The sequence below is a fragment of the Colius striatus genome, chromosome 1 (genome assembly GCF_028858725.1).
Source record: "Colius striatus isolate bColStr4 chromosome 1, bColStr4.1.hap1, whole genome shotgun sequence".
Taxonomy (NCBI): domain Eukaryota; kingdom Metazoa; phylum Chordata; class Aves; order Coliiformes; family Coliidae; genus Colius; species Colius striatus.
Window position 1 is genome coordinate 35,220,271 of NC_084759.1, and position 24,349 is coordinate 35,244,619.

The 24,349-nt window shown below is 36.8% G+C and overlaps 1 protein-coding gene across 1 annotated transcript in view; it reads right to left on the reverse strand.

The window, feature by feature from the left end:
* Nucleotides 1-1,711: 1,711 nt before the first annotated feature.
* DIAPH3 (diaphanous related formin 3) overlaps nucleotides 1,712-24,349 on the reverse strand; it is a 229,055-nt gene continuing 206,417 nt past the window's right edge. Inside the window, exon 28 of the mRNA XM_062020493.1 lies at nucleotides 1,712-2,021. Within this exon, the coding sequence (XP_061876477.1) occupies nucleotides 1,774-2,021 (248 nt within the window). The 3' untranslated portion in view covers nucleotides 1,712-1,773. The remainder of the gene's footprint in view (nucleotides 2,022-24,349) is intronic.

Here is a 24,349-nt window from a genome sequence, read left to right on the forward strand (position 1 = left end):
TGGAGGTCTTCAAGACTCGCCTGGACATGTTCCTCTGTGACCTGATCTAGGTGAACCTGCTTCTGCAGTGGGGTTGGACTAGATGCTCTCTAAAAGTCCCTTCCAATCTTTACCATTCCATGATTCTATGAACACATGTTTTTTTTGTGTTACTGCACCCTGTAAACAGGGTTAGTAAGTCTGAAGGTGGATAAAGTAGGTGCAGGCGCAGAAGACCTTAGCAGAATAACTACTAGTAGCTGTATTTCTATTATGCACCAATGATGTATTAAACCCCAGTTCTGTGGCTACCTCATGCAATTTTGAGTTATGGAAGGCAGCTTTGTATGGCAGCTTTTACAAGGAGAGCTGAACAAAGGACTGTCTGATAGGCTTTCTCTATCATTCCCTGACTTCTGTTTGTCTTTTTCAGCTAAGGCAGGAAATGTATTTAGAGTGTTTAATGACAGTTACAACAGCCCCAGAAACATGAGATTCATTCCCATGAAAACTCCTCTGTGCAGTATGTATAACCAGGCCCAGTTTCCGAGTTCTAATTAACTTTATTAATATTTAGTGCAGGAAGTACGAAGGCAACTTAAACAAGGATATAAAAAGCACTGGAGCATTGAAACACTGGTTTCATGGAAATGACTTACCGAAAGACGTTGTTTCTCAGCATTTGGTAAAGAAAAAGAGAGTAATTTAAAAGAAAGACATTAGATACCTAATACACTCTTACAATAAGGAAGCTTTAAATAATGAGGTAAAGACACTAACAGCAGCTTCCCACTTGGTAACACAGGTAGCGATTCGTTATGACGTGCAATTAATAAATACGGTAGCGAACAGGTAACAACGCACAATGACAGGGCGATAGAAGAGATGCAATTATGTGCAAGATTCCTATTGTGCCAGCAAATTAAGACTTTATGGGCTACTGGAAAATGAGTTTGTGAAAAACCAATTGTAAAAACCTTTTCCATTACATGTTTCTTTTACAGAAACGTATTAACTCACATGTGAAAAGACAAAATATTACACTGGTAAAGAACTCTGAAGACATTTTTCCTCACTACGGACACAATTGCAAAACCTTGCAATCACAGAGATTTTATATATTATTTTTTATATAATAACCATAACTAATCATAACAGCAGTCAGTGATATATAAATCACACATAAAGTATATTATTTGCATAGATTTTTTTGCTTATTGTCCATGGATTTCTGTTTTGTAAATACATATATAGTTCAGCAAGCTTTGGTGCTCTTTGATCAACTCAAACTGGAATATGGATGATTTACATGATATATATTTCCTATCACTACAATTGCTGAGGATGCTAAAATAATGCTTTTTAGGTGCTAAAACCTCTCGAGTATAGAAATTGCAGTAGAAAACATCAGAATACCTTTTCTGTTATTTACTGACTCTTACTCCCAAGCACGATGATTTAACAGCATTTAAAAGATATTATTGAGAAGCTCTCAAAACATGTGGTCAGCAGTTTTGTCCACTAAAAGGTTTGTGCCTGAGATTAATTTAGTATCTGTTTTCTTCTGATATCTTTTGTATGCTCAGTTGGTAAAAACATATAACAGTTTTTGCAGTTATGCAAAACCATAGGACCATTTGTCTTGCAAACAGTTTTGAAGCAGATAATTCAGCCATAGCAAAGTTAGGAACTCAAACTTATGTGCTGTCAATAACAGAAAATGTGTGTATCTTTAAAGATGTGGCCTATCATAGCTTGTGTTTAAGCTCTGAGTTAATCCTTTACATGATCATTCTATAGCGCTCGCAGTCTTGCCAGGAGAGCTTCTACTTCTGGAATGGTTTCTCCCTTAGAAGGAGACCCAAGACGATCTATTTTCTTTTCTTTGTTGCTTTCTCCTTCCTTTCTCCCAACAGCCTTGTTCCAAGACTCAAAGCTTGTGTCCATGTCACACGTAACCTCTTTGGTGACCGGGCTTCTTGTCAAGTTTAAACTGATACTGTGGTGCGAACGTGACTTCTCTGGTTGTCCTTTCTGGTTCTCTGCAGAAGATAAACAAAGCAGACCTTATTTCACTATTAAAATGTTCAGTTTCTATATTTTGTAATATGAAAAGACCTCTTGATCAGACAAAATTTTACATGCAAGTGATCTACTTGAAGGACAAATGACTGCCAAGGAGTCAAGACAAAAATTCTTGAGGGCTTGGTCCCTTTCAAGTGATACAGACTTTACATGACTTGATTAATCAACATCTGTATTTCCTACAAAATCGCAGGTAGAGCCTGACAGGATCCTCTTTTCTTAACAGAATCAAAGAGAACTCAGCACCTCTCAGAGTCTTCCACAGTTTTCTCTGGTTTATTACCTTTCCCTACATATTTTTTAAATTGTTCCAATCTTTAAATGTGTTCCAAATATATATTTCAATCTAATTATCCATGGTAACACTTTGTAATTCCTTTGTGACCTTTTAGGGAGCTAAGTAATTTTAAGAATTTGAATAATTTGCTATCTTTTGCTAGACATCACCAGCACTGACTAGCACAAGGATTTGCACTCAGCTAATATCCAAGAGCTTCACTGGATTGACATGTACTTATGGACAGACTCCTTTTTTTGTTCCCCCTCCAAGTCAAGTAACTGTTCTCTAAACCAGCATATGAGTGGTTCCTCTCTTAGATCTCAAACTTTTAAAAACAGGCATATTTAATATTCATGTAACCTTGAGCAAGGCTTGAAAATGGCTTCAACAAACTTGACATGACATTAAAAGTTTTTTGGTTATTCGCTGAAAGATGTTCCATCATCCCAATAGTAATGACTTTGGAGCACAGGCAGTCACTCATGACAGTGTGTTTTATGTGAGTGCTGAAAATTCCTACCGAAAACAGCTTGTACATTAAAAGGCAGCTGCTGAAGATATTTACTGCACTGTCATTCCCTGACCAGGGGCTCTCAGTGATGGATAAGCATTTTACACACTTTCTTGGACAATCTCAGCAATTTTTCTAAGTGTGATCACCTTTTGGCAAGTGGAAGAAAATAAATATCTTATCATCTTCTAAATCAGATAAACAATTCTTAATTAAAGTTTGATAACAGACAAATTTTGCACTTAGCTGAAAAATGTAATTTCTGTTTTATACTACAGAAAATACTTCGACCCTGAAGATGCAGCAGCAGACATTTCAGTTTTCCTGAATCACAGGAGGCCAGTGGGTATGAACACATCTTTATAATTACATCTAACAAACCCATCATATATAATTAAAGTGTCTCTGGTATGTACACTCTTAAATATCTCATTCTACTTAAATGTTTCTATTTACTTATTCTGAACACATATTTGCGTGCTGATAAAAGAATCTTACCTGCATAAATATAAAAAATACTGGCTGCACTGTAGCCGTTTTTTTTTACATTCAATCTAAGGGCAGCAGGAAAAACACTTGGGTGTTTTGAAAAGCTTTTTTTTTTTTTAAGGCAAAAGAAAACCTATTTTCACATAATCAGAGTTTAAGTGTTGGACTTCAAAGAAAGCAAAAATAAATTAGGCACTGCAATTAAGTTTCTGAAGTGTACCAAAACCCAATTCTAACTATTTTGCAGTTCAGTGGAGTCTTCACCCCAAAATACTCAAGCATGAGGATCTATTAGGTATGATGAACGAGACTGAATAACAGAGGTGGTGAACACTCATGAACTGAAGCCTCAAAGTAAAACCCAGCAGTATTTTCCCTAGTTTTTCTTAGTGTGTGAGAGGCAGAGGAAGGTGCCTTAGAGTGAGATTTAGAACAGCAGTCTAAGCAGAAAAATGCTGCAAGTTAGGCATTAAGAAGCAGTAGATGTTGGGATCTATCTAAAGTCTTGAACTGCTTTGCATCTCTGTAACTGATTCAGCCTTGCAGAAAGGTGTGACCAGTAACTCGCTGCCTACAGTCTAGAACTGCAATTTTAGGTGCTTCCTAAACCAGGTGCCATTTTTACTGTTCGTGTTCTTTCAGCCAAGGAGGAACTTCTCCATACAGCACTGCTATGCCTAAGTGTATGTCCAGTATTAGCAGATGTGCAGGTAGGAGGTTTCCTGCTTAGTAAATTGCCTGTTGTGAATCTCATTCAGAACCACTGAACTTTGCTAGGCCTGGCTCAGAAAGCAAACATTTTTTCTTATAGTCCCAAAAATAATTAGCTGCTGTAATAGGCTGCTGGTGGCCTTCTTCTTATCAGAGTTGAAAAATCACTTCCATTTAAGTTGAAGCTTAAAACTAGTTAGGTACTAGGAAGGTAAAAAGTCTCACTAATTCCTCGGAAATATGAATGACCACCCTGCCTTTTTTTTTTTTATTTTATTTGAATGAAGCAGCAATTAATTTGTGTTAACCCAAAACTCTGAAATGTCTGGTACTGCTTCACATCCTGATTTAAACCTTGCTGGTGATTTGGTACCTCATCCACTCCACTGTCATGACTTTGAATCGTTACCACACCTTCCTCAAATACGATGCTATAACATAAAAACCAAAGAGATGCGTTTTCAACCTGTAACCGTTGAGGTGGCTGGTTTAAAAAAGCCATCACACTTTGCATAGGATTTTAAAACTACAAGGCTGCAAGCTGTTTCAGGTTAGCATGTAACTTTGATCAGCACAATAGAAGAGCTGGACTTCCTCAGTTCAGTGAGATAAAGGTTATAAAGCATTTGGTAATTTATTTTCAAGAAAAACCCCAAGCCAAGATTAACTGACAAAGTAAGCACAAGATTAAACAGCCATTAAGATATCTCTGTTAGATATTAAAACCTTTTGAATCATCAGAGTAATGAAGTTCTGGAATGCAAATATATAGAAGAGAGATCAAAAAACCACAACCAGTTACAAGCAGGAATTTGATCTGTTTCTGAAAGCAGTATTTGTTATAGCTGCCTGCAACAGCAAGGAGGTGACTTAGTGACATTGGCCACAATTTTAGTCCTAGGTTTCTACAACAAGGGTACACACAGAACATCCACAAAGCATACAGATATTAGCAGACTTTTCCTAGACTACTTTAAGCCATGACATCACGGACATAGATAAATGTGGTTTGTGCTTTTGGCAGTAGACTATATTTGAAAAAAATTGCATAATAAAATATTTTGGCACTTACACGTTTTGGTTAAAATAGACTTTTAAATAATTAAATACAATAAAGTGATAGAAGATTAACAAAAAACTAGTCATGGGAAGATACTTCTACATGAAGTCTTAAGAAGAAAGCTTACGTTTCTGCAGATGCACTATTTGTCCACCTACTGTAGCAAGAGGTACCTTCCGGCAGTAGCAAGGCAAAGAGAAATCAGACATTAAAAATCGGTGGATAAAGACAGAACTTACTCATTTGCTGCGTATTTTGGAAGTAGCTGAGAGAAGTTTCTAACATTTGGTCACTTTCAAGAATCAAAACCTGTTATTCACCTGTATCATAACACTGTGCAGACGGCAAAAAAGCAGAAACTTTGAATTCACATTTAAGCATTTTAAATGTTGGGGTGAGAAGCCATTTACCCACACTAGTTTTGACTGCACTTCTACTGAATGCTTCCAGGCATGGGTTGGGCAGAGACTGCATTGTACACTACTAAAGTCTCAGTACCCACGACATTTAAATCTTTTTCTTTCCCTTGTTCAGTGTCAAGCTCTTGTGGGCCCTTCAGATGTATGAAAATTCGGGTTTTGCAGGTATTAATTTCTGGAACATTGCTGTTAATAAAAAACATTTCAAAATCATATTCGTATAACCTAGAGCCAAATAGCTACTATCATCTAGATACAAGTCCTTCAAAATTCCTTTGATTAACAGCAACACTCAGGAAATTCAGTTGATAGAAAATTGTGCTTAATGGCTTTCCATAGTTTAAATGGTGTCCTAGCACAGAAAAACTTACACTGATAAGCTTATGATCTATTAGAGGCTGCACATCTTATATTCAGAAAAAGGAAATTATACGCTAGCATGGGAACAACAACAAAAAAATCAGTAATGTGAGACCTGCCTGCTGTGAGCTTGGGGAGCAAAATATGATCAGTTGGAGATTTTTAAATCCTGCATAACACTGTTATACATTACCTTTAACAGAGAACAGAAACGACTGCAAGAGACTTACCAAGGTAGGGATATGGACTTTTTAAAAAAAATGACTAATAAATATTTAGAATACAAAAGGATTTTGAAAAGCTTTCTGTCATTGCATACTTTCTCAATAAAAGTCTTGATACTAAGGATGTATTTAGCTTTTATGTAAATGTTTGTACACTGATTGAAAAATAAAGTTGCAAATACACCAAGGAGAACTGCATTATGTAGCATTATAGGTTTGTATTACAGTCATATATCTCAATGTGGGGCATGACAAAACTGTAACACGAGAAAAAAACAACTGCAGTTACAACCTCATTACATCTTTTACTGAGTTAACAGGGAAAAATGCTCAAAACCTCAGTGGAGTATTTCTGATCTCTCTGCCTTGTGCTCCACATGCCACATCACGCTCCTGAAACTATGTCTGTGCAGAGACTTTCTAAAGGCCACACATACCAACCTTACCACCAATGTATTTTACACTGAAGTCACGACTTATCTGTGCTAGAACAAACTAACTCTGATGGAATGCCCCTATGCTAAAATGGCTTTGGCTTGAAAAAAACAAGAGCCCTGGCCATACACATGACTGGTTCCCTGATGTGATGTCATAGTTTGTCTCTGGTTCTTTGTCCCTGGTGTATTGATCTGAAAGTCAGGGAAAAGCTACACCACCATATTGATGCTGTGCACATGTTTTCCCAGCAAAAGCAGGGGAAAAGAGCATGTGTTTTTGACAGCAGCATGATGGGCTGATTGTGAATGCAGCTTTGCCACAAACCGAAACACTTTCAGCAGCCCAGCCACCGTCTGTAAGTCCTGTTCATCTCCCACAAATGACACAGACCATATCATCCCATGTCTCAGTTCAGTCTTACCAAGTGTATTTAGACAATGGTCACATACCATGGGCCTTGTGGGGATATTGGTGTACACTCCCATATGCTGCAATTAAATAAACAGAAGCCCTTGAGAAGTTGGTCTGGAGGTGTTTCTAAAGGGTTCCCTTGCCAATACTAAAGAATAAAGCACCCACAGTGCTTTGCTGAAGCAATGAGGAAACTGAGAAAACAGCAGCATGAACTATTTTTTGTGATGTAAACTGGGCAGTACTGGTTTATGTTTCAGATGGCTGAGATTTACTTAGATAGACTCTTATTTTGAAAGGCTGAATATGACCACCTGCTGGTGGATATTTTGAGCAGCACTCTTTTTAAATTCAGGGCAAGGTGGAAGTTCTGAATTCCCACTTGCTTCAGCATTAAAGTAGATGGCTGCACTGGGTATTGACATCAAAGTTTTGGTATCAGGAGGGCTGCAGGGGTGGTCTTTGTGAGGAGAGGCCAGAGGTTGCCCCATGCTGGCTCCAAAGGACCCACTACAGGGGCACAGCTGAGCCTGTTACCTCTTTGTGACTTCAGTTGACTTATTGACCAGACTGAGTGTAACCCACAGTGACAATAAAAGGACAGGAGAATGATCTGGAGTGGTGCTCCAGGCACCCATCTTTCCTGAGTGTCATTTATACAGCCAAAAGCTGGCTTTCTGAAATCCATTCCTAGACCTTGGCATTGGAACATAACAAGAACTAATAATCTTTCATAAAAGCCTGCCTTACCACCCAGAAGCAGAATTTGGACACGACAGTAAAGACTGCTATAGCTAGAAGGTCTATGTCTATTAAATAACATTACTCATAGATAATGGGATAGCTCCTTGCTGCATAGTATAATGGAAAATACTTTAAATACCTTCTATTGCCACTTTTTACAACTTTCATATTTTTTCAACAATTTCTGTGACTGACAAGAGTAGGATTGCAGAACATTCCTGAAATGTTAAGGAGTGTTGTGTGTTGCTACAGCCCATTTCAGTTACATCCTGCAGTCCCGGCTACCTAAAGGAGTAGTAGCTGAAGTCGAATGATCTTTGCTTGATAAGTAATTTCTTACACTTAGCATTTCATGCTAAATGCTTACAACTTGACAAACTTAAAGCAGACAATACTTAATGAGGCAGGGACAATAATACTACTTTTTGGAACAATGTTTTAAAAATATTTTTAATGCACATTTCATTTAATAGCTGCTGCTGTTCTTGAGGGTTGTGGTAGAAAGGTCTGGTGCACAAGAAATAAACACTTCTCAGTAAGTTCAGTTTAGATGAGACAAAGTTTTCAGAAACAGTGAATATATGGGTTTTTAATTCATTTCAAAGGCAAGAATAGAGTATGTCAGCACTAAATGAGGCTAGTGTAGAGGATTTATAGACACTGAATTTCAAAGAGAATCAGTCACAACAGTGAGCAAACTAATTTCTGAGGACAGGAACTGTGCTGGACCATCTCCCTTGTACTTGGCCCTAGAGCAAAGCCTTTAAAAATTATGTTAGCCCTTTACCTACCTACTTCTTCTCAAAGACTAGTTTAAGTACCTGTTGATCATTCCACTGATCTTTTCTCTGTCTTTTCCAAATGTACTTTGAATTTGCATTGAGTTGGGACCAGTTTCTCTGTTTAAACTAATACATTCTCACCTCTAATGTGACAGTGCCTTTGTTTTTACAAGAAATGCAATCTGAAGTTGAGATTTAAATGAATGTCCGAGTGACTGTCAAGATGAAAAGAGAACAGAAGTTCTACTGAAAGAAACTACCAAAGGTTTTCATGTAAGTGAGAGAAGAAACCTCTGAAGGCATCTGATGCTAATTCAGACTTAGGCACACTCCCTATTTTACTCTGAATTGCAGTGGGTCTTCTGTATCTTCTCTTGTATCTTTCCCTAAATGAAGTCACACTTGGGAGTTTTGAGGCAACTGCAAAATTGAAACGTCCCGAATAGAAACCTACTTTGTGGTCATTATAGATTTTTAGAGCACATGTTTTGAATCCTTCTTAAAAACCTAAATAGGTAAGTCTTAGTTTCAAAATCAAGAAATATTTTGGCACAATTTTAATATTAGTAAATAATAATTTAATTTTCTTATTCATATTGGGATGAGGGGGGCAAAAAAATAAATCTTGATCTACATGGATACCTAGTGGCAATGGGTCTTCAAGCAGCCAGAAATGTTATGCAGCCCAGGTGTTTATGGTATTTCTCCCAAGGTACAAATACGAGAAACATCTACTTTTTTTTCTCTTCTTTAAGTAAGGAAATGGACAGGAAATGACAATGGTAAAACATTGAAAATGAACTTATTTCGACTATTCTGAATTCCTAAAATGTAGTTTATTATTTGTTTGGTTGGTTTTTTTTTTACTTTGGTCACATGTATATTGTAGCTTGACATGCCAAACCCTCTTTATAGTTAACAGAGAGCCAAAACTGATGACTGTATAAGTTAGTGATCTGTGACAAGATACTTAGAGCTCCATAGTCTAAAGCTATCCTCTCTTTGACTGATGATGTAGATCCCACAAACTAAACTGCCACTGATACCTTTGAGCAGTAGACATGTTTAGTCTCAAAACACATCTGCACAGCATCTACCTATAAATGAATACTGCTTTCAAGGTAAACTTCGATAAAGAACTTCAGGAGTATGCATAAAGACTGCTGCCATCAAAGGGAAGCCACTGGCAGCTGCAATGGGTACAGTAAGTAATATGCTGATGAAAATAACCAAAACGGAAAAGAAACACAGAATTTGTGCCTTCTTTTATCAATTGCTGCAGGAAAAAGCACAGTAGGAAGACTCCTACCTCTGGAAAACAAAATCCTCAACAAACCCAAACAGCAAAGCAAGTCTTAAAGACTGACTTGATAGTTATGATTCCACTCACTGTGGTTCTAAATAGCGCTGTTTCTGTTAAGAATTTACTATTTAGCACAACTATTTGAAAAAAACCTATATAACTACACCTAGTAATTGCCTTAAGGGTTTAACACTAATTATTTATGTTTCTGATATGAAATACTTACAAGCTATTCCCTAACAATTCATAACAACCGTTACAGAAGCATACAATTTGTATGTCCTGTTTTTAGCCCAAACTTCCATTTCCAGGTTTATATCAGCAATCAGAGTATTGGTAGGTTGCACTGCCTAAAGGTAGAGCACTAATGTTTTGTAATATCAAATCAAATTGATGGGGAAAATTGTATTCCCCTCATCACTTGTTGCAATTCTCTTCTAAGGAATAAATCTGCTTTTGAGGGAAAGGGGGATCTACTCAGTCCCGCAAATGTTTTTGGGAGCAGCATAAAGATGAAAGACTGGAGCTGAAAGTAAATTAGGTGGGTGTTAGTTTTAACAGTTGAACAGAAATATAATTTTCTCACATTCCTGTAAAAGGTTCTGGACCAATGTCCTGGGGCATTTCTTGCCCACACAGGTCACACAGTATGCTGTCATCCACCATTATCCAAAAGATTGCAAGAATCGCATACACACAGCTCTCAGGCTCCTCTCATTTTAAAATGCTTTTAAAACAAGTCTTTGGAGGGAAGCAGGGCAACAGAAAGTGCTGAATGCTGTTGTTGCTATGACAGGTGAGAGTGAAGTGATTTACTAATTTGGAAAAGTATTTATGAGAACTCCAAATCCTAAGTAGATCGAGAAAAGATTTACTCCGCACTGATGTCAGTTTAAGGATATCCGTGCTTCTTTATAGCACAGATGCTTCTCAACAGGACAGAAGCAGACCTGATTGTGAAGTTCAGCCTGTGTCAATATCTAAGATTGTCTTCACAGACACACAGGAGCTGGGATGAAGCCCAGTCATCTTACTTCATGTAACTTCAGTTGTGCAAGCAGCATTATTACGGTCCTTTCGGTCATAGAATCATTTCTTTCCCCTGCATAAAACAGTCAAAAGTGTGCTATGAAGGAGGTGGAAACTGTGTAGCCAGGAAATAGTACATTTTCAAGAAGATCCACAAAACCCCCTAAATATTGGGAAATAAAGGCAGAGGAAAAGTGATTCATCTTCCCCTTGCTCTGCAACATTGTTTATGTCTTCCTTTGACAATTCCTCTCTCTCTCTGTGAAGTCCTAATTAAAGCTATGTGCACTCAAATATTTCCTCTCTTTAGGATGGACTGTAATTGGTCCTTGTTCATGTGTGGGATATATAAAAATGTTTCTACTCCACACATAATACAGACATACATGTATTTGATACCACTTTGCCAGTGTGAGACATTGTTTTGAAAAGATACTGGGATTTCAACAGTCTAAACCAAGATTTTTATACCGACTCTTCCAAACATTACTGAATTATCATACGAGACAAATCCGAGACACATCGTCATGGATAATTAATCCAGTCATAGTGAATTCAAAATGTTCTGTTTAATGTCATTAATGGTATGCATTTTTCACATGACGAACATATTTACTGCCCTAAATTCCAACACTTAGAATCTTAGCAGACATTTTGGTTTGTAAAAACCCATCAGATTCCAACTGTAGCATTTTCAATTTCCTTTCTCCTAACTGATTGCGCATGACTACTGTTTAGCGATAACCAGCTAATGGTGATCTTGCTAAGAAAGAGAGGAATTTTTTCATTTCAGGAAATATGACACACACATCTTTGCACTTACAGAAGAAACCTCTCTCTTGCTTACAGAGGAACTTAAGAGAGAAAATTTTACGTAAGATATGAAAAAAGAATAGACTGAAAAAACAAACCCTTTACATTCACTGAGAAATCAAGGCAGAAGGCGCTGACACCTCCCAAGTCATGGAAACAAAAGATTCTTACACATAGACTTGGTTTTCCTTTCTCTGTTCTGACTTACAAAGCAGCCTTGCAAATGTGTTTAGCTCAAAAGGTGATATTAAAAACAAATGGTTAGAGATCATCACAGTGTATTAATTATGCAAAAGAAGCCAAACAGAATTTAATCAGAAACAGCAGACTCCAAACAGGAAAAAATTCCGCTTTCTTTTTTTGACAAAGACAGTTAAGAAAACATTTATGGTAATGTCAGAACATCTGCTGATTACAGTCAAAGCTGCAGGACGCCAACATTAAATCACTGAACCATCCTGACAGCTTCTGGGTATTTGAATTTCATTCTAATAATAATTTGCTGTGAAATTTACCCAAATCTGAAAATTAGCCAGAAAATGTTTACAAAAAATATAGCTAAGAGTAAATAAAGCAGATACAAAATTGATTTGTGTCTGAAAAAACATATCTAAACCAGATATTTGTCCCTCAGATATTTCAGAGCTGCATGTAAATTGGGAAATCTCTAAAAAAGACTAGGCACTTTAAGAACAGGATATATTTCTATCATCCGTTTACTATTGATTGCGACCTATCACCTTTTTTTTGTTTAGAATTGTTAGCATGCTTGTTTAATATAAACACAGATTAGCCATTTGAAGAAGGCCTGCACCATTTAAAATCAATTTTTAATTCCTGACACCTGAGGATTCTACACAGAACAATATACTTCATTGTAAAGCTTTAATTGATGCTTCTATGTGCTGCAGAGGGTGATTACTTGAATAATAAGTGTAAGAAATGTGTGATCTGGTTGCTAAGCAAATCCGAATAAGAGAAAGAGCCCAAGAAACGATGTAACAATGAATCAAGGTGTGATGACAGGATAATTATTCTTTGAACTGTCATGTTGAAGGACTCACAGAACATTGACCTGCACACAATCACATATCAGGAGATTGCCTGAAGGGTAATTAAAATAATAATACACAAGTCCAGTCAGTCACAAAGAGAAAAATATATGCTTAACTTATTTCTCTGTGGCAGGCATGGTCAAATGCATTCTCATGTTAATGTAAATACAGTAGAATCCTTTACATTGGAAAAAACCTTTAAGATTATCGAGTCCAACCACTAATATAACACTGCCACATCCTACACTAAACCCTTGAAAGGTGCAAGAATTCAGAGGACAACAGATTATAGCAAAGACGACTGAAGTTTATCTGAATTAGCATTATTGCTTTTCTTTCTTCAGTTACTCTGGGCATTGAACTAAATATTAATCATAGTATGAGACATTAAAGCATAAAACCTGTGAACCATCTTTCTGAAGGAAGTTGGAACAAAATGTAATCCTTTCAAAATATGTTTAAGTCTGTAAAGTAACATGTTAAAAAAGATTTAGTGTTGTGGTTGGTTGACCCTGACCAACACTGAAACATCCACCTGGCCTTTTGCTCACTTCCCTTTTCTGTAGGGTGAAAAGAAAATAGAAGGAAGGTGAAAAGACTTGTGAGTAGAGATAATGGCAGTTTAATACAGAGAGCAAAAGCTGTGCGTGCAAGCAAAGCAAAACAAGTAGTTCATTCACTGTTTTCCACTGGCAGGCAGGCAGGCATCCAGCCACCTCCTGGAAAGCAGGGCTTCAGTTGCTTGGGAAGACCAGCATCATAACCATAAACGTTTCTCCTTCCTCCTCCTCTCCCTGTGATGTGATATGATATGGAGGATCAGTTTGGGTCAGCTGTGCCAACTATGTCCCCTCCCAACTCTTATCCACCTCCACCCTCCTTGCTGTGTGTGTTTTGAGTTTGGAGGATGAGAAAGCCTCAATGCTGTGCAAGCATTGCTCAGCAACAGCCAAAACACTGGTGTGGCATCACCAGTTTTAGTCTCTAATACAGAGCACAGCAGTGTACAGGCTGCTGGGCAGACTCCAGCCTAGGCACACCCCAGTAAACCAGCAGATACTAATTACAATAATTCTATTCACTCAGCTGCCATTGTACATCTAAATTTGATGAAAGCTGTTCACAAGATAGATTTTAGTCTCTCAAAGCAGACTTTAACACAGTTACACTGTATTCTCTTTAGGTTTTTGTTCAGCTGTTTATGAGTTTATGTTGGCATACACCCCTCTACAACCCTAGACTTCAGTTCCAAGCACATATCCCCACGAATCATGTCCGAGCAATGTATTCTGCATTTCTTTCTCACATGTAAACATGCAGGCACACTTGAACTGCCTTTACATCAGCTACTGACAATTTTATTCATAGCAGTAACATTTTTTTGCACTGTCTGTGCTCTTTGACCTGCTTTTTGGGTCGAAGCTTTGGCAATTGTGTGGAATTACTGATGGTTACTAGTACACTGATTATAGATGCCCATCTCAGTGCAGACAAAAAAACCATAAAAGACCCTGTTTTCTAGTCTGTAATGGAAAACACTTGATTGCTCAGAAGAAGAAAAAATTCAGAAATCTCCTCACTTCCCCCCCCACCCCCCCCTTGCTATTCCCTCTGTAACTGAAGATATTTGAAGATGGTCAATTAGGAGAAGTTCCTGGGATACTCTTCAAAAATTTAACATTGAGAATACTCAAAAGTATTTTTTGAAACACAAGATAAACATATAGCTTACACCTGTACATAAGTTCATAGAGACCAAGATGTCCACAGGTTACTCTCACACTGTACATAGACACAATCATTGAACAATTCTAAAAGAAGAAAATTCTTTTTTCCCTCCTATATTCTAAAGAGAGGCTAAAAACACTTGTTAGGAAATGCACTCCATGTAATAATTATCATAATGACACTTCTTTCTAGAACAAATACGCTCTGTGAACACATTGCTAGCTCATCAATTAAGTTACTCACACTAAATATGCTAGAGTTGTAGTCTCAAATCTTTTCTGGCATCTTCATTAGTGCTCATTTTAAAAGAGTAATGCTATACTTGGATAGCTTTAAATGCTAAGAAGGAAAACAAATGCAATTGAAAAATCTCCCAATGTTCAGCAGCTCACTGTGATCTAAGTAAAATTTATTAAAATGCAAATCTTGGGCATATTAGTATTAATTTCATAGTAACATCTCATATAAGAAATACAATTTTCAGTTTTGTGGAATAAAATAATTCCACTTAGATTCTCAACATTAACCAGCAGTAGCAGTGTTAAGAATAAGAATTCAGCAGATTCCAAAGACATTTGTAAAAATTTTGGAGAAAAAACAGTAGGCCAGATATTTAGATATTTTCATTCCAGAAATATCTTAACCGAGGAACACTATGGGGAAGCGAGTGGGGAATGGAGAATGTGTTCTACCTCTAAGAATTCAGCTGTTGCAATCAAGAATTCATCTGGCATCTCAAAAGTGGTGGCTTTTTCTGAGCTTGCTAACCACACAGCTTTTTTTTTTCCTTAAGTTTAAAACAGGGACAGTTTCAATAAACTGAAGTAGTTGTATAAATTTAACTATTTTGTTATCCAAGAGTATATATCTTAAACCAAAAGTTTGACTACATTTGTGTGGTGCATTTCCCTCCTCTTTAAATTAACAAACTGTTTTTTTTGGGGGGGAGTGGGGGAGTGGAGTTAATGAATACTCCAAAATATTCATAGTTCAAACTAGAAACAACAAATCTAACTGGGATTAAAACTATATCTACAAAATACATATAATTCATTGACTACAGACACACACATATTGCAGCTACATAAACAACACTAGCTCTTTTCTTCAATGCTATGTAAAATTACTTGAAACAAGAGCATGCTTAGTCCTGTGTGTCCTTGTGCCTGACCAAAGGCTGTTGATCCCAATGTGAAATTCACTGGACTGAACGAATTTGTGCTGGTTGCCTCAGGCTCGCTTCGCAGTCAATGAAGAGAAACAAGTACTTCTAAACTGCGCTTCGTTTCACCCTGATGTAGATACAGGTAAAGAGAGGTTATGGTAACCAACTCAGACGTGAATGCCTGCACTCCAGACATCTAAAGGTAACTTCTGTATCTTGAAGCTTCTGACTTTTGACTGAAGCAAAAAGTGCACAGAAGGTGGACTTCCTAGTCCGGACAGTGACTGCAGATTACAGAGATCATCTGTTTCTCTGTGAGGGAGGACAGTGTGTTGATTCAGTCATTTTAAGGCCTGATAGAACATCAATCTCATCACCTGTCTAACACAAGTTATAGAATTTTAGAAATCTTTCTCTGGCTGGAGAAAGAATAGATTTGAAATCTATTATTTTCCTTATGAGGAAGGGCTGTGGGAACTGGGGCTGTTTAGTCTAAAGAGGAGACTGAAGGAGTAGCTTATTAATATATGCAACTATCTAAATGGTGGATGTCAGGAGCTTGGGACATCCCTTTTTTCTGTTGTATCTAGTGACAGGAGAAGGGATAATGCGATGAAGCTGGAACACAAAAAGTTCCATTTAAACATAAGAAAAAACTATATCACTGTGAGGGTGACTGAGCAGTGGAACAGGCTGCCATTGGAGGCTATGGAGTCTCCTACCTTGGAGGTCTTCAAGACCTGCCTGGACATGGTCCTATGCAACCTGATTCTAGGTGAACCTGCTTCTGCAGAGGGGTTTGACTGGAAAATCTCTAATGGTCCCTTCCAACCCCTACCACTCTATGATTCTATAATTCTATGAAATACCTTATATTCCAGTTGCTACAGTGAATAGTTTTGATATAAACAAGGGAATTTTGCTTTGTATATAACATACTGACGAGAAGTGTAGATGTGAAAGTTACCATTAAGTATGTTGCTCAGCCATTAGCTTTCACAATTTTTTCATTTTTCAAAATCCTTCCAAGACACTAACCTTTTCCTTCAGTAGCTGTGGACCTTATAGTTGTTTAGATTCCTGTCTCCTACGGATTTCTGATACCCACACTTTTGTGTAGCTTTGCAAGGTTCTGACAAGCTTGAAAATATTCAGGATTTAAAATCAGCCTATAAAAGAAATTATTCCTACTTCTCTACTGGTATTTGGAATCTTACCCTTCACATAAAAATAATCACTGCTTTAAATGGAAGTTGGCTTAGATTTAGTTGTGGCCATGCTAGATTTATAAACTCCAGTAGCATACATTCAAACTTAAGAACCTCACATCCATGGAGGACTAAGTGTTGAAGTTTAGTCTTTAGAGATGAAGATATAAATGTGATGCTTTGTACGGCAAGGGAACTCTGTGATGTTTCAGTATTACTCAGTCTGGTGTGCATGGATTTTTGTTAAGTGAGATAGCTAGTTTAGTAGATGAAAGAATTAAAGGAAAAGTGATTTGAGTCCTGTGAAAATGTTTTATGAACTCTCTCTCAAAAAAAATCCCATAATGGTGCTTATGTAGAGAATGTAGCAAGTTAAAAAAGAGATAAAAATAGTATGCAGTGATAAAAACTAGAACAGCATCTGTTATTCAACATTATTTTAAGCCATATAGTCTCTGCCATTCAAAATTAGCAGTAAATAAAATATTTTCATTAGATCTTATAATCAAATGTTATGCTTATATTAAAGATTATTTGCCTCTGTCTAGTAGACACACTAAATGTGATGTTAAATTTGAATTATTCCACAAAACATAAAGCTAAAGAATTAGTAAAGAGAACCGTTATGGTTTCAACTTGGGAAAGGCAAGAATAGTAATAAAAACCCAACACACTAAGGTATGAAACAAACACATGCAGTCACTTAGGACTCAATCTTTTGAAAATAATGTTTTGATTAGTCTTTTCATTATGCTTAATAAATTCTAGGGCTATGTTCCATCTTTCATTCAGAAACAAATCCAAATGACTTATGCCCATCTGAATTAAAACGCCATTTTACAGATCCATATTTTTTCATGCGTGTAGTGTTGACTGTGATAGACAAAGCTCCAGCTGAAATGTATCTCAAATTTAGGGGACATCTTTTGTTACAGACAAGTACATGAACTCTTTGCATGTAGCTGAGGTTGTTTTGCCCTGTGGTAACTACACAAACTACATAGTTTCTGAGTGTAACACCAAGTGCGGGATGATGGCTACAGATCCTATGCACCCACCAGTGCTGTACCTCAGTGAAAACAAAATCTTTGTGGAGCATGGTAGCCTGGGTGCAGAATCATTATGCCTGACTCTACAGGACAATAATAGCAAAGAAATTGCACTGTCAAGGGACCAGTCAAGGGAAAAGGCAATCTTCAGAGTGCAATTAAAAGCACGTACTTTAGATATCTATTGCTTTCTTTCGATTAAAGGGAGAGCCTGGGTTAGATGAGTTTTAAATAGATAGTGAGGGCAAGCAAACCAGATCCCATGTAATTAAGCAGACTACACCTACATCAGACTGTAAACTTTACCTGCTTTGCATGTGTCTAAACCTGCCTGAGAACTGACAGTTCGAATGGCAATTTCTGACTGATACTCTTTAAAAAATGTTTTTTCAAACAGAAGTGGTGCAAGTCAGAGACAGAAGTGGGCTGAAGTAGCTAAATGGAGTATATGACAGACAGACTCTGTTGCGAGGAGTGCTGAGGGTGATATCTGGGGCTGGCTGTTGAGGATGCACTGACATGACTTCCCAGACAGAAACACTGGTAGACCTTGGACTGGGAGTCTTCAGCTGCCATGGGAGAGCTTTTCTGCTATTGAGAGAACAGTAATTCTTGACTGCTTTAAGGGCATCATGAATGTCATTAGGAGAAAGCTGTACCTTTTGTGTTAGTTCAGCCACAACAGACTAGTATCAACTGTAATTCTTTTTGTGTGGATTTTATTCTAAGTCAGGTCATAATGAGAGGATAGTTTGTCCTCTAACCCTAGGATCTTCACTAGTCCTAGTTCCAACCACTTGTTTTCATTTCTAATTTCACTCGGTTTTAAAAAGACAGATTAGTAGAATAGCTAATGGTAATAAAATTACCCAGACATATAGTTAATTATATGTATTTATATAAACCATTGAATATCTATTTGAATCTGCATTAGATGATAAAGCACCTTGGAAAGAATTAAACACTTAGTACAGATGAGAGAGTTTTCAAAACCCATTTTCAGCTGCACCTGATGGTATATAGGGAAAGGAAGGACAGGAAAAGGCAGCCATTCAAATTTATGATTATGTAAATCTAGGGCCCAGAACAGCACTTAAATTTTGTGCAGACTTATTTGACTTGGAGACGTGAAATCCACTAAAAAGGAGCATTTAACAATAAGAAGCTATAATACAGCAGGATGCTGGGTCCAACTTAAGAAAATACTAAATCATCTGCATATTCTAGGTTTGAAAATACATAGTAGAAAAAATGGAAATGAAGAACTGACATGACTATGAAAAAATCTCTTTGGTGGTGTATTATTTTTTGACTGGTGGTTCACATTGCTTCTCTTTATCTAATTAAATGTCCTTTATTACTACTAAAGCATGAGAATTTTTAAAATTGGGTTGAAATAATACAAACCTAGCTATAGTATCAGCCAAGTATTTTATTCTCAAAAAATACATTAATAAATCTTCTGGCTATATTTCTCAAAATATACATGAATTTTTAAAAATTGCAATTCCAGGGTAAAGCAGAATGTGCACTAACATGAAACCACCATTCCTGGAACTGTTTTTGTTTAAATGTAAATATTTGAAGGTTGGAAACTGCAGTTATACACGGGTTGTCAAAGAAAATATATGAACTCAGTGGAGAAAACCATTAGCTTTCTCAGACAAAAGGTCTTTTTTAGCAAAGTCTAAAAACGTAATGTTTCATTGAATTATTGCCATAATATTTTTTAAAAAGCAACAATGAAATTCAACAGCTGATAGAGGGCAAATATTGTCATATTTGATACCCACAATTTGAAGGAAATCTTATTTTCATCCTTGTAACTACTTAACTAACAAGTTTTACTCCCATTGATAGAAAACACTGCTTTTGTCTTCATTTGAAAATTTAGTCCTCAATGTTTGATATTCTGTATTTGATCATTTAGAACTCAAATATATAGTATTTTACTAGAGAGAAACACTGGTTTATATTAGACCACATACTGTTGTAAGTAAGACTATGTTAGCTGTATCACGATTCATCAGTAGCCAGCTTTTTAACAAAGGCAATGGTGTTGTAGGAGAGAAAATGTTCTTATTTGAGACTTTAAGGAATACTGCAATAGTCAGAAGCAATTAAAAAGATATGCACTAGTACACCTTTTAGAAACAGGCATTGGGAAATGTCTAGTGTACAGTGTTAGTTACAGACATTAGACATCTTTGTGTGGAAAATAACCCTCCAGAGAAACGAAAAAAAAAAAGCAAAACACACTCGCACTGTTTGATATCGTATCTGAAGAACCTTCGGTTCTTCAAAGATCAACTTTCATCACTGGCTGTAAATCAGGTTATTTTTATTATCGCTGTGTTACTTGATGACTTCCTATTCACAAAAAAAAATATAGTATTCTTCTCACTGCATACTGTTGTTTTTTAGCAGTGGTAACAAACAATAATTTTCCAAAGTGAATGAAAGCATGCATAATTTCTTGCTTTCCCCTCATCACAACATTGATGTTAAATTAGTAATGCTCATTTAAAAATATTTTAATTTTTAAAATATATATATATCTTTCAGTTGACTTCAGTTAAAAGAAATACTAGACATATTAATGGTGCATTACTATTAGAGGCAGTTTAAAAACCTGTCGCTGGATGCAGTTACTCTCTCGCAATGAGAGGAATAATTTCTTGTAGAGTGACATGTTTCCTTATGTCACAGCTATTCTTCCTTTACAAAAGCTGTTACTTTGATGGGAAGGACAAATGCCTGCCATATATTACTATGCAGACCATTAGAATGGGTTCATTCATATTTATAATACAATCTGTGATGTTGATGCAATCACTTTAGACTTCACTGTTATTTCAAACAAATCCATAACTGAGAAAAAGGCAGGCTGTTGACAGGAGTTAATGTGGGTTTTACTCTGTTTACAATTGCTTTCTAATCTACTAAATGGCTGTGAAAATTGATGCACTGTTAGAAGTGCTTTTATACACTACTACAGATAAAGGGCTGTTATACTGCAGTAATCTCTGCAATGCTAAATTGAATTTTCGACAGTGTTTTTTTGTTTTTCCAATTTGAATGTGACATTGCAGGCTACTCAATTTATGGTGAGCTTAATTCCATCAATGCACAGTATTTTTCCATCTTTATTAATTGAGATGCCTATTATTGATAGAAACACCCCCAACTTAGTTGTAGCAATCACAATATCTACTTTATGGGAAACCTCCTGGTGGCCAAAGCATGGGCCAGGGTCACTAAATTTTGACATCAAACGTGCGACCTGTTGAAGCTATGCAAGTGAATCCTCAGCAGCTAAAAGGGAGTAGTATAGCTTGCAGAACTCCTCCACTTGCCACTAAGGTAAACAGATTCTGCTCAAACATCACAACACAAAATTTGGGATTTGATGGTTTGCCAATAAATAAATTTCTAGTGGGATTTTGGGGAATCCTTTAAAGGCAGTGTTTTAGTGACACGATCAATGGAATCACAGTCATAAAGAAGCCCAAAGAATGTATGATTTCATTTACCACCCTAAAAAGGAAGTCAAGTGGGGAAAAAAATAATAAAGCCTTTTAAGCTTCAGATTTCCCTGATAATGAATGTGCAAAGAAATACAAATGCTGCTATTGATATGAAACAGAAATACAGAAGACTTTGGCATGGTATAACAGGTGTCCTAAAAAAACTTCCTGACACAGTTCTCTGAAATGTCTGGTGTCTCATTAAAACATGAACTGGAGGAATGTGAGACAATATGCTTTTTTATGTTAACCAAGGTGCTGTTAATTTTCTATATAAATGTGAAAATATTACTAAAAATTAATGAATAGAAATTTTACATGTCTTCCAAAGGAAGAAAATCCTTTATATTCGAGACATTTGCATGTCCAGTAATTTTAGAATTTGCTTATGGGTTTTAATTCTAAAAGATTTAATAAAAAGGCATAGTTCTCTCAGATAATAGAATAATTTAGGTTGGAGAAGACATCTCTAGAGGTCATCTGGTTCAAACTCAGCTTCAAAGTGAGATACAATTGTTAAGTTGGATCATTCCCACCCACCCCCCAAAAAAAAAAAAAAAAAAAAGCCAGGCTGTTAAAGATTCAGACTTCACAATTCAACCTTGGTGACAGTTAATCACATCAGCTGAATTTAGAAGTTAACTGTTACGCACACAAAAAAGCCTCTGCATTTCATGCACGACAGTATGATTAGTCTATGCAGAGTAGTAAGTAAAAATCACTTAGTCTATCAACTAAGGGGCATAAATGTGTAGCAACTAGGCTTCAAGAACAATAAAGCTCACAGAGTATTTTATTTCTCCCATGTTTTTCTGCTCTATGACTTATTTTCTTGAATGCTCACTTTTTCTCCTCTCTGTTTTCAAAAGAAAACAGGCTTAAAAGATAAATTTTGCAATTCTTACTGACTCAGATGAAGAACTATTAAAGTTTAGTGCTAGTGAATAAGTCTTATGGATTCTGCAACATAAAGAATAAATGAAAGCTTGGTATGTAAAGACTGATTTTAGAAGATGACAGAATCACAAGAATGTACTTTTGGAGTTGCTTTAAAATGTACTGGGAACAGTCATCACTTATAAGCTATCAATGATTTGGTTTAAAAGTACCATATTGACTGCAGTTACAAATGGAATATTTCTTCCCCTTCCAAATTAAGTAAAATATTACACAAGGCAGTTCTATGGAAAAGTGATTATTTTGCTTGAGCAGGGTTAAGAAAACGAAAAATCTGCTGTACACCTGTCATTCTTCAATATTACTTTCTTATATTATTTCAGCTAACACAACCTCTTAGGAACAAAAAATGTTCCTTCAAATAAGTAGTGGGTATCTCCTAAATGCTGTTAAGTATCATTTAATCTTGTAGTTATTTCTGAATGCTGTTATTCCTAAATGTTCTTAAGTATCATTTCATCTTGTTGTTATTTTTGAAACACAACTGAAGAAGCCATCTAGTTTAGCCGCCCTGCTTACTTCAAATACTGTCATTCTTCACAGCAACACAACAAAAGCTGTTTTATGTTCAAGTCTACCATTTCATTTAGCTGTTTAAAAAAACATCTAAAACATTCATTTAAAACTATGTTAGAACAAAAAAAGAAACTATTTTAAAAGGTAGTTTTATAATTTATGACAATTATAAAAAAACAGTAACTGTATTACTTGAGACACTAAGTCAGAGTAAACTTAGGCTTCCTTAGCCTAGAGAGAGATATATCTCCTTTGTTTAGTCACAAGGTTGAAAAAATTGGTGAGAACTGTCCCTTTTGGTGTATAGCACTTGCAAATATTGCTGAATGACCTATGTCTAAATACGACTGAAAGGTTTCATGATGTGCAACTCAGCACAAGCTAAGGAGCATATTGCATCCTTCATATATTTCGAGAATACCTACAACTGTAATTGAAATCCCTACAACTATAATTGAAACCAGACCTCTAAACTTGGAATACAAAAATTATAATTATAGATATGCTAATCATAGAATCATAGAATCATAGAATGGTAGGAGTTTGAAGGGACCTTTAGAGATCATCTAGTCCAATCCCCCTGCAGAAGCAGGTTCACCTAGATCAGGTCGCATAGGAACATGTCCAGGCGGGTCTTGAAGACCTCCAAGGAAGGAGACTCCACAACCCCTCTGGGCAGCCTGTTCCACTGCTCCGTCATCCTCACAGTGAAATAGTTTATTCTTAAGTGGAACTTTTTGTGTTCCAGCTTCATCCCATTACCCCTTGTCCTCTTGCTAGATACTATAGAAAAAAGGGATGTCCCAACCTCCTGACACTCACCCTTTAGATATTTATAAATGTTAATAAGATCTTCCCTCAATCTCCTCTTCTCCAGACTAAACAGCCCCAGTTCCCGCAGCCTTTCCTCATATGAAAGATGTTCTATACCCTTGATCATCTTGGTGGCCCTGCGCTGGACTTTCTCCAGCAGTTCTCTGTCCCTCTTGAACTGAGGAGCCCAGAACTGGACACAGAACTCCAGATGAGGCCTCACCAGGGCAGAGTAGAGAGAGAGAAGAACCTCCCTTGACCTGCTGGCCACACTCTTCTGGATGCATCCCAGGAAGCCATTGGCCTTCTTGGCCACGAGGGCACATTGCTGGCTCATATTTGGTTTATTATCAATCAGGACTCTCAGGTCTCTCTCTGCAGAGCTGCTCTTCAGCAGTTCGACCCCCAGCCTGTACTGGTGCATGGGGTTGTTCCTTCCCAGATGCAGGACTTTGCACTAAGATGCTAAGATCTAGTCTTCTTTCCAATAAGCACAGGGGCCATGAAAGTCCCAGTTACAAAGACATGGCAATATCTTGGAAAGCTGACTTATAGCAGAAGAGCAGAAATTAAGTAATAAAAACATCCTGTACAACCTAAGGGAAAATACATGACGGTGAAAAAACAACTATACATCTGTAAGGGCAACACACACTTTGAATAGCAGGCATAATATAAATGGTAACAACTGAA